Source organism: Nicotiana attenuata, chromosome 6 (assembly GCF_001879085.1).
Source record: "Nicotiana attenuata strain UT chromosome 6, NIATTr2, whole genome shotgun sequence".
Classification (NCBI taxonomy): domain Eukaryota; kingdom Viridiplantae; phylum Streptophyta; class Magnoliopsida; order Solanales; family Solanaceae; genus Nicotiana; species Nicotiana attenuata.
In genome coordinates, this window is record NC_031994.1 from 7,835,964 (window position 1) to 7,847,965 (window position 12,002).

A 12,002-nucleotide genomic window follows, 5' to 3' on the forward strand; every position below is an offset into this window, starting at 1 on the left:
GATTAGTCGAGTATTACACTACGGGCAAGCCTATGGTGTGTTGTTTGTGGCATAAGAATTTGTTCTGAGGGTGAATGAAATTTTCTATTCGAATTAGTCAGTGTGTGATTTGTAAACGATATAATCCTCTGTTGTAGCGAGTAGGCACATGATTCTTGAAGGGAAGGTAAGTCTGGACCTCTAACTGAGAGTAAGAGAGTGGTTTAGGGGCATTGCGCGGCTAGAAAGGAGTCCACTCTTGAGGCGAGGAGGTTGCGCTGAAGTAGTCTATCCATGTGAACTATTCTTGGTATTGGGAGTAGGGAAGTGACCAAATGACGATTAGGCTTATAGAGTGTGGTTTGTTGCTAGAGGACGAGCAATGATTTAAGTGTGGGGTGTTGATAATAGGCTATATAGATGTTATTTACACTCCAATTGTTCCATGCTTTATTGTTGTTTTAAAGGCAAAATGATAACAAAATACTCTGATTGGTGTTCTTTTGCTTCGCAGGGACTAATCCAAGTTAGGAAGAGCCTATGGAGTTTTTTGGAGTCAAGAAGGTGGATAAAAGGCCAATCAAGAAGAACTCGGGCAAAAATAAGCAAGAAAGAGGCAAAGAGGACTAGGCTTGAAGCCACCGCGACCGCGGTCAACTGCGGCTGGACCGCAGTAGGCTAAGGAAGCGAGGCAGAATGTTTGTCTTTCACCGAGGTCGCGTCGCGTTTTGCCGCGGCCATGGTGGACTGTGTAACTGCCCAAAAATTTTGGGACTAAAGTGTAAATCGGGGAAAACTTATCACAACCCTTTATAAACTCAACAAACTCGCCCAAACAAGAAGGAAGCTTGTTTTTAGATTGATTTGGAGGCTAGAACAAGTGTGAGAAGAGCAACCAACCATTAGAGTTTTTCTATCTACTCTTTATTATTTCAATTGCCATTATGAATACTTTTGTAGTTTTATCTTGCTTTGCTATGAGTAGCTAAACAATTAATCAAGGGTTGATGGAACCAGTTGTTGGATGAAGTTTTGACTCAATTTTGTTACAATCGAGCCGGGTTTATTATATGATTGTTCAACTATGTGTTGTATGGTGATTAATTGAATGTGCCCTTGATTAATCGTGTCTAATTGCCTTGTGTTGCTTGAGAAAGAATACTAGGTTAGACTGCTGTCGAACAACACCACTTTTGAGTAATTGAAGAGATTCATTACTTGAACTTAAAAGTGGGGTTAGAGATAACAAAACTTTGGTGGGATAATTCAGAGCTACATAAATTATCAGCTAGAGTAGTTTGAGAGAATGCTCTAGTAAATTATCGTACTTGATCGAGAGATAATTGCGGTAACCCATAGCTCATAATCCTCATAGATTATTACGGCGAGATTGTAGCAAAAGAGTTAAGACTCAAACTAGCAATTGGGGAAATCAATACCCTAGACCTTTTTACCATTGAATTATCTTTGATATAGAATATTGTTAGTTTTAATATCATTTTGACTTAGTTAAACGAAAACCCAATATTTATTGAAAAAAATCTTGCATCCGGAAATTGTTTGAGCTTATACTAGCGTCACCACGAGTTGTAGTAGATAGGTTAGTTCCCCGAGGATTCGACTCCGGACTTGAAAACCGGATTATATTTGCAACGACCGCTTTGTCCTTTTTATAAGGCATAGTTGGGCGTGATCAGTAGGTCAAGTTCTTCTGGAGGAATTTCAGTTGGTTGAGCTTGTAGATCAGCTGACTCATTTTGATGATCCTTACCTACAATAACAGACTTTGGAGCACAAGAGATTTCCTCATCTTCAGGAATATGTTCATTCCTTGGGCGAGGGTTAGTATCAACAAAAACAACATGAATAGATTCTTCAATACATAAGGTTCTCTTATTGTAAACTCTGTAACCTCTACTTGAGGGAGAGTAACCAAGAAATATACCTTCATCACTCTTTGGATCAAACTTACCCAGATTATCCTTTCCATTGTTATGAATGAAGCATCTGCATCCGAAAGGGTGAAAATAGCTGATGTTTGGTTTCTTACCATTCCACAGTTCATAGGGAGTCTTTTTGAGAATAGGTCGAATAAGACATCTGTTAATGATATGACATGTTGTACTCACAGCTTCTGCTCAGAAATGATGAGGTAGAGAGTTTTCCACGATCATGGTTCTTGCCATATCCTGCAAGGTTCTATTTTTACGCTCTAATATTCCATTTTGTTGAGGAGATCTTGGTGATGAGAAATTATGAGTGTTTCCTTGATCATTGTAGAAATTTTTAAAAGCTCTGCTTTCAAATTATCCTCCATGTTCACTTCTGATGGTGGAGATGTAGTACCCCTTTTCTCGTTGAACCTTCTTACAGAAAACTTCCAAATTCTTTAGAGCATCATCTTTATGACTAAGAAACATAACCCATGTAAATCTAGAGAAATCATCTACAATAACAAAAGCATATTTCTTACCTCCTATATTGCCAGTTCTAGTAGGACCAAATAGATCCATATGCAGCAATTGAAGAGGTTTAGAGGTAGAAACAATGTTTTTGACTTTGAAGAGGATCGAGTTTGTTTTCCTAGTTGACATGCATCACAGATATGATCCTTTGAAAAATCTAGTTTTGGGAGACCAATAACAAGATCATGTTTGGAAAGTTTTTGAATGGTATGCATGCTTGCATGGCCAAGTTTTCTATGCCAAACCCAGGGATCTTCAATATAGAAGTAAGGCAAATTTGATCCCCAAAGTTTTCTAAGTTTTTGATAGTATAGACATTACTGTCCCTATTTCCTGAGAGAATGATATTACCTGATTCGTCTTCTATAAACCAGCCATGTTTCCTAAAACGAACCTCATATTCATTGTCACACAGTTGACTGATGCTGAGAAGATTATATCCAAGTTCATCAACTAAGTAGACTTCATCTGCATCATACGTTGAGCTTAAAGGAACTTTTCCAACACCAATAACATTTCCTTTGGATTTGTCACCAAATGTAACTGTTCCTCCATCTAGCTTGGTGAATGATTTGAACAATTGTTTGTCACCAATCATATGTCTAGAACACGCGCTGTCGAGATACCGTTTTCCTTTTCTATTCTTCTTGCGGTGTTCCTGCAAAACAAGATTACTCAGTTTTAGGTACCCAAGCCTGCTTGGGTCCTGAATGGTTAGACTTCTGAGTGTTAGTTTGATTTGAAGATTTTGGTCTCCAAACCCATCTCCTGTTGCTTTTGAACCTGCAATGATTTGAGGTATGACCTCTTTTGGCACAGTAGAAGCAAGATGAGTTGTTAGAGTTACCAGAACTACTTTCAGCTCTAATTTTGTTCCTGAAATTATTAATGCTATGGCTATTTTTCCACAAAAGGAACAAGCCATTGTCTTTTTGGGATGAACAGTCTGCTGTGACTTGACTGGACTGTGATTTGAGGTCCTTTGCAATCCATTCAATTGAAGCTTGAGTTCATTTACTTCCTCTTGAAGTATATTGCGTTCAATTTCGCATACTTCTAGTCTTAGGGCCCAGTCCTTCTTCTCTCTCTCTTTCTCTCTCTTGACTTTTCTGAGCTCATTTACTACTCTTTCTATATCTGCAAGGGCAATATCAACGAATTCTTGAAGATCATAATAGTTAGGGCATAAAGGAGTACGTACCTCACTAGTTCCTGCATCCGACGGTAAACGAGGTTCTCTTGAGTCGTCTTCCTCATCGTTGCTGTCAGCCATTAGCCCAAGTTCCCCTGATTCTTCATTATCACTTTGAGCCATGAAGCATACGTTAGAAATTTCCTCGTGATCAGATTCTTCCTCATCACTCCATGCTCCAAAAACATTCTTCTTTTGCATGTTTCTGCTAAGCTTCTTCTTTAAATCCGGACATTCAGCTTGAATATGACCGAACTTTCCACATTCATAACATCTTCCATTATTTTTATCAGCTTCATTGCTCACCCTTCCTTTCGTGAAGTTGGACTTACCTCTTTTCTTATTTCTGTTTCTTCTCATCATGCTGGTCGCGACTTGAGAGAGCATTGAAATATTTTCATCTTGTTCTCCTCCTTCTTCTTCATCTTCATTTTCTGGTTCAGCCACAGTTGCTTTGAAAGCCATATTTTTTTCTTCTCTTGAATTTGTCTGTCAAGATGAGTTTTATGAAAAGCAATCAGATCACCTCTGAGCTCATCATAGGAAATTTTGTCCAGATCTTGACATTCCAAAGCAATGACCTTTGGTTGCCAAATTCTAGGCAAGCATTTGAGGATCTTTCTAACTTGTTCGCCACTTTTAATAGGTCTTCCAAATGATTTGAGATCTCCAAGAATTTTTCTAAACCTGGAAAACATTTCTCCTATAGATTCACCATCCTTCATTTGAAATAACTCATAGTCCCGAACCAAGAGGTTTATTCTAGTCTCTTTCAGTTTGTTGGTTCCTTCGTAAGTGACTTTCATTTTATCCCACATTTCTTTTGCAGTCTCACAACTAGATATCTTTTTATGTTCTTCTCCACTGATAGCATTGTACAGTTGATTTTTTGCTTTTGCATTAACAGTGATAACAACAGCTTGTTTATCAGTGTAGTCATCCAAATCCAGAGGATCAGTGGATGTGATGACTTGACCATTTGCATCCTTCTTTGGAGGAATTGGAAGGTTTCCCTTTTTTATCACACGCTATATCTTGATGTCATATGACATAGTATACGTTTCCATGCGAACTTTTCAGTGAGAGAAATGTTGGCCATTGAAGTAAGGGGGTCGAACTTGAGAGGTTCCTTCTTAAAAGAGAGCACCGAACACAGTATTGGATCCCATGAACTTTTTCTCACTAGCGGTTAAGAAAAGAATGTGAGCCTTGCTCTGATACCAATTGAAGGTACAAGCGGGGGGGGGGGGGGGGGGGTAATTGTTGACTATTTAAAAGTTAGTCAACTAACACAAGTATTAGTTGACTGACCACAACACAGAATAAAAGTAAGTAGTAAATAAAGGTAAATAACACACAGCGATTTATACTAGTCCGGTACCGTTGTGGTACTTACATCCAGTTTCCCTTGGGTCACAAGGGTTCCCTTAAGATCTTTGAATAAGCTACAATACAGATGGTTTTAACGCGTTCACCACCAACGAACAGTATCAACACTTGAGTTCAGAATAGTTGACATAACTCTCTTTTGTGTTCTAGATCTCCCTATCTTTTGAGACACTGATAACTAAGGATTACAGTGTTTGAACTAAGAAGTAGATAGACTTATAATATAATGTATGTAGTTGTGCAATCTTCTTCTTGAAAGATCAGCCTTCTTATAGGAGAGAAGAGAGCCGTTGAGTCTTCAGCGAAATCAGAGGCACAAGATCTTTGATTAAGGGATTTGACCCAAGGGGTACCTCTTCGAATCTTGATCTTTGAAGAGCCCAGATTCGATTGTGAACTTCCTTGTCACACTGATTTAAGGAGTCATTTACCCCTGGAGTAGCTTAATTCATGAGCGCGATCTTCTTAATTAGAGAATCCATGATTGGCAATCTGAGTTCCCTTGATTGAGGACGAGTCAATCTGCTTCTTTTGATTGCCCATTAATGTAGTAACAGCATCTTCATTCTTTCCTTACTTGCTATTTTAAATCCAGTAGCAATCTTGCTGAGCATCTCCATTCTTTCCTTTTTGTTTGTCCTGAAAATATAACATAAGATAATATTGTCATCATTGAAACTTAAACTTAAACCTATCATACTCCAGCATAATATATTGGAATTCCAGTATAATATACTGGAGGAGTTCCAGCAAAGTATACCGGTCCAGCATAATATGCTGGAAGTTCATACACAGGTGCACCGAACTCCAGTATATTATGCTGGACCGGTCTCTGTTGCAGCAAATAGTGGCTATTTCTCAATGACTTGACAAATGCTGGCTATTTTTGAATGGCCAGTCCGAAAACTGACTAGCCCGTGCTATTTTAACCATTATTACCGGCTTGTCAGTTTGCTACAAGATGGTGTATTACTTCTTTTTTCAAATAGCAAGTCAAGAAACTCAAAATTATAAGACTTAATTAATAGGAGAAAGTACTGCCTATATCCTAATTTTTGACACTGCTAGAGTGGGCTAGAGTCACACATTGGTTAGGAAATGGGTTGGTGGTCTCCTTCTATGGACTTGGACAATCCTCCCGTTATGAGCTAACTTTTGTGGTTGACTTAGACCCAAGTGCCACATTTTAACATGGTATCGAACCAAGGTATGTTCCCTTTTGGGCTCCTATGATATATTGTCCACGCTCCAGTAGTGGTTTGGGCGTGCAAGGGGTGTTAGAGTAGGTTAGAGTCCCACATCGGTTGGGGAATGAGTCGGTGGTCTCCTTATATGGGCTTGGGCAATCCTCCCCTTATGAGGTAGCTTTTGGGGTTGAGTTAGGCGCAAGTGCCATATCGTTACAAACACTATTATTTGTTACATCAAAAAAATTACCACTTCCGATATTTAAAAACTTTTTACCTTTATATTCTCATTTTGTCTTAATGACATGCTGCTAAAGAAATTCACATGATTTGTTCTGGAGGGGTCCAGAACAAAAGCAACAATTTGTCTTATTTCCTAAGAAATTAAGGGAATATCCAACTAAGACTAAATACAAATAGCAAGGTAATCTTTAAATAGTTGTACCACTGATCTATCCTAAATATAGTTGCAGTATACTCGGAGAAAAAACTAAAAATTGGCTTTGTTAAACAAAGAAAAATAACAATAAGAGGGATAAGTGGCAACTCAAAGTGTATGTTTACGGCCAATAAGGCAAGTACTTAGGAGATCTCACTCCAATGCATTAATTTCCTGATATGCTAATTGCATGGTCAGATCTCAAGTACTCACCCCCCTACGTACATAGGCGGCTCTTCTATGTCTGAACATATTAAAGTAACAAGCTAATATAAAACTATTGTATGGTTTAAAACTCTACTTTCTCGTAGGTTTCACTTAATGAATAAGTAGGCAGAGAAAGAGAAAGCATTGTGTTCATTTCTGACTGATGATCCATCCTCTTGTTATGATGAGTATTCTTCTCATTCTTGTTTTCTGTGCTTCTGCTTAATCTTAGTTGCAAATCAGGTAACCAATCTTTTCCCAGGAAACTTTTGTCTTCTTTCATCTGCAAAGTCAAATTACCAATGAAGTCATGCAACAACAAGGAAACAAGGAAAGATGAAATCCCAATAAATAATACTCCATATGAGGAGCTATATATGTGCTTGTATATATTTACCTCAAGCCTTTTTGGTGTTTCAAAATTTTGCTCAAGGGTATTGTATCTGCAATTCCATTTGGAATATGGTTGTGTTACATTTTGTTGAAGCAAATATTGGGAGTTTTTAGCTGAACAAATATTGGAAAAATCAGCAATTTTCTCCTGCAACTGATTGGCAATGAATTCACTCGGAGGCCACCTTTTCTCTTCAAGAAATTGGCTTGACCTAATGGGGCCAATTTCATGGCCTCCATTTTTCTGAAATTGTCTTGGTGTACATAGCTTTTCTCGAGTGGTGTTAAGTAAGCTTCCCTGATTGGAAGACCACTGCAAGTACCTGTACATTTGTTTAAAATATAGGTTTTTTGTTACTGTATCATGTCGTTATTAGAAGATAACTGTAGGTAATATTCAAAAAAAAAGTGGGATTAGTAACCTAGGAAACAATGCAGAGCATTACTTGTAGAAAATCGTTTATGCTGTCAGTGTACACATGTTAAATCATAAATTATTAAGAATAGAAGATTATCATTGACTAAGTGAAATTGTACCTGGAAAAGATGTCTTTGGCCTGATATGGGGGTCTCGAAAAGGAATTTCGAACATGGCCTTTAACATGGTCATGATCATAGTTAAAATTCCTTGCTAACACAATAGCACCATTCTTCATCTTGAAATCTTGTAGAGGGTTATATCTTTGGCCAACGTTTCCATAGAAATAGCTTCTTCCTTGCATTGCTCTATAATTACGACCTAACACTATACCAAAATGAAGCACTATCAAGATTCATAGTATATATTGCACATGAGGAAAATGGGTTAAGAGCATTTTGTCCGCCTAAATTAAAATTACATGTTAATTGTGGATAAGGACAATTAACTGGTAATTTAAGGAGGTAAAATAAACATGTATACTTGGTTGGAAGGATAAGAAGAAGTTTCCAATTTGATGATAAATGTACCTTGTCCAGATTCATCAAGTTTCTTGCTTCGATACATCTGGATCAAATAAGTAATGAGTTTCTCTTTATTGAGAAAAAAAAAACATGAAGAATATAAGTATTTTCAACTGACGATACCTGTAAATGACTTTTTACATGGGCAATACTGAGACCTCTCACGTTCATCAACTGGAGAACCAACTTTGGTGTGGCTCCTGCTAACCCAAAGTTGACCTTAAACATTAAAAGAAAAAAAAAAGATTTCCGCGGGAAACTAGGAAGAATCTTATTTTACAATATCATAAACAACAAATGTGGCAACAATAATTTTTGTTATAACAATATACATAAACTAAGAAACAAACGAGGTCACCTAAAGAAATGTCATTAAAACGGATAGTATATATATTTTTTGTCATTTTTCTTTTACCAGTTTAGTATAAAGTTTGACATCTGTAGGGGGGAAGATACACATCGGTCAATTTTTAAACATACTTGCGACAATATCTCCATTATTTTTATAGCTAGTTAACAAAGGAAAGCATCTAATTCAATAATTCCTTGACTCTTATAAGCCCTTCACAAAATAAGGAGGTAACTTATACACATAGGTACAATAAATAACTTTTCCACTACTGTATTTTTTAATAAATTGAAGTAGATAACTTGCTTTATAAATGGATTGTGTGATCGTATTATCTAAAGCCTTATATCGTTAAAGAGAACACTCAGTTATTTATTTAATTATGTAGTAATCATGATATTCAAGATTATATATAACTCTCACTATTAATTAGTTATTATTACATGTAATTATTTTACAGTGTAAAATATAGTGTAAGAATAGTACTTTTACATTGTTATTGTGTTGAAGTTAAACTCAAGAAAATACACGTTGAGTAAATGTGAATGGAACTTCATCTTCAACAAGCATTAGGTAGAGACTTACTTTCTTGACCACCTAGCCTTTCAATGGCATGAACAAAGGAGCGATGGAGTTCAGGAGTCCAACGGAGCCTTGGCATTTTTGATCGAACATAATGCCTAACATTTTTCTTTTCAACACCTCCATTGCCGGAGCTATTGTTATTATTTTCTGAGTTTCCTTCATCTGTTGTTTTCTCACTACTGTTTTCCACACTAATCTCAATGACTTCTTCTTCTTCATCACTTTCCCCTTTGTTGTCTTCGTTCAGATCAATGAATGAGACCATTTTGCTTTGGGAGGAAGAATCTGAAGACGTTTTTTCCATAATGTATTCCATAGTATTTTTCATCATCTCTTCATTGGTTTGTTTCACTGAATTTTCTGTCATGGCTACCTCTAACTTACTGAACCAGTTAGGCAAAGAGGTCTTCAGTGAAAGAAACAAGCCTGGGTTGTGTATGAATAAATAATTCAATAAAATTAGACTCCAAGAGAATAGAATTAAAGAGATCATTCATGGTAAAATAGATAATTGAATTGGGCTACCATGCAGAATCCCGTGAGCCATTGAGTCTCTCAACTTGTGTGCCCAAATCCATTAGTCTGATGAGGGCACAAAACGCGTATAAAAATAACTAGCTAGTAGCTACCTTGTAAAGCTTTTTCTTGATCTTGTTCTAACCCTCTAATGGTAACTTATGTATAAGATGCCACAGTAGTTCTACATATTACAACTTTGGAATCAACATATATATTATATTGTTGGGATCAAAATAACAAGGCGTCATGCGGAAGCCAACAGACAAACTTTGAATGACGATAAATCAGAATACAAAAAAATATATAATAAAAGATGTATACTATTCTAATATGATTTGGTCAATAGACCTACATATGAGAAAACTAATACATATTAAAAAAAGCTTATCGAGAGAATAAATTCTCCTCCTAAACAAGATTTTCATAGTGACCAGATTATAGATGCTATTGTTATGTTGTATGCAGGAAATATCCTCAATTAATAAAAGTTCAAAAAAAATTCTTCCAAGAAAAGAATTAGTCAAATATGAAAGAGCAATTTCAATTAGATAATCAGGGCAAACCCTAACACAAATTCAGTTTTACCATGTACTTAGTTACAGTCTGTTGTTCTGCCTGCAGTATTAACATTGTATTCTCCTGCCATTAATGGTACGCAAAAACATTTCTGACAGTATCAGCTGCTAGTCGGGAAGTTTGCAGAAGCCAGATGGGAGAAACTAATTGTAACCGGCACAAGTCTGTTGGAATTTAATGGTAATTCTTAGTGCGTGGTTTATCATTTTCCTACTCCAATATAAATGTAAGTAGATATTGACTTAAAGAAATGTTAATAGTCAAATAAAGACTGTTGAAGCTGGCAGGTATATATAAAGATGGGGTTAACAAAAATTGGAGAATTTCTCTTTATTTAAAATCCTGCAACATTTATTCTTGTTTTATATCCTCTACTAGTACGAAACTTTAACTGTGTAGTGTGTACTTCATTTTTCTTTAGAACGCCAAGAAAAAATAGAAAGAAAAAAAAAACTTGATTAGGTACGGAGAGAAGTATAACCATATATAATACTCCATAAAATAATGGATACTGAAAATTTTGGAAGACCCTAACGACATCTTTATAAGACCATGTATCTCTTGCATCAAGTAGTCTGAAAATAAAAAGAAATATTCCTGGGAAAATGGTCTTAACAATATCCTACTTAGTCCAAGATAACAAGTAAAGAAAAATTTCTTCAAAAGAAAGAAGAAGGGAGAAGGGGAAAGAAGAAAAACCAAACTATTTGTTCCTAGATGGAAATTGAAAAATAATGATTAAAAATAATAATAGAGGATTCAAGAAGGTTGATATGTAGACCTTGTCATAAATCACTTGAAAAGAAAAGAAGCTAAGGCTGACAAAATTCGAAGCTGTCCATTTTGTTCTTGATTATCTGTCTATAAGGACAAGGAAACTAAGTAGTTTTTTTTTTCTTTTCCTTCTAGCTACTTAATTAGTGGCTCTTTAGAATATAAAGGCCTGATTATTGGATCATCTAATAAATTCATGTATATAACCAAACAAAAGTTTTTAAAACTGAAAGCATATAAAGAAATTAAAAAGGAGAAGGCGCGATGAGCACATAAATCATAATGATAAAGAGTTCCTATTTTTCCATACTTCATACAGGTGGGAGGGAGAAACTTGTGATTGTTTTTCTAAATACAAACGATGATCAGTAACTCCTCTGCGCTGCTTCTTTCAAGATCTTCTATAGACGATCACTTGCTGCAGATGAATCAAACACACATAATTTGGCTTGAATATTTACGACAACAATAGTTACGTCTCAATTCCAAGCAAATAGATCGAGTCCACTATATGAATCATTACTCTCTATGCCCGCACAAATTCAGATTGAAAATATATGAGAAGAAAAAAGAAGTTCCTTTGGTTGAGGTTGGGGGGAGTGAGAGAGGAAAGGGTAGAGGAGAAGGGGGTGCTGTTTTTCCTTTGGGCGTTGGGAGGTTTTTATTTCATTCAACAATGGAATTAATCTTCAATGCCAATGTTGATATGACTTTTCTATGGATTTTTTTTTTTTTTTTTTTTTTTTGTTTACTCTTAGATTAAAGTATACAGTTATTTTAACAAGAAAATTACAAAGTGAACGGTATATGGTCAGACAGTCCACTTGGTGCTCATTATAATGTAATAATTCTAGCATTATTGAGGATACAGATGATGAGACTGGTACTCCTTTTGGTTGAATTTTAGTATCATGTGACTTACCCGAAATGTAATTTTAAAGTCTGTAAAACCAATTTTCCATCTATTTTTTGACAGCTGTCCCATCCCACCCCCAACCTTCTTTAC

General features: G+C 36.1%; 1 protein-coding gene across 2 annotated transcripts; it reads right to left on the reverse strand.

The window, feature by feature from the left end:
- Positions 6,701 to 11,654, reverse strand: LOC109226576. Of its 2 annotated transcripts, XM_019391377.1 has the most exons (7): positions 11,307 to 11,654; positions 9,128 to 9,553; positions 8,317 to 8,393; positions 8,200 to 8,236; positions 7,789 to 7,996; positions 7,256 to 7,574; positions 6,701 to 7,141 (listed from the first exon to the last, which is right to left on the reverse strand). In XM_019391377.1, the coding sequence occupies exons 2-7, from the start codon at positions 9,492 to 9,494 to the stop codon at positions 6,941 to 6,943; spliced, it is 1,209 nt and encodes a 402-aa protein (XP_019246922.1). In that variant the 5' UTR covers positions 9,495 to 9,553; positions 11,307 to 11,654; the 3' UTR covers positions 6,701 to 6,940. The 2 variants fall into 2 exon arrangements, with proteins under 2 accessions (XP_019246922.1, XP_019246921.1); XM_019391376.1 differs by having other exon boundaries at positions 9,128 to 11,654.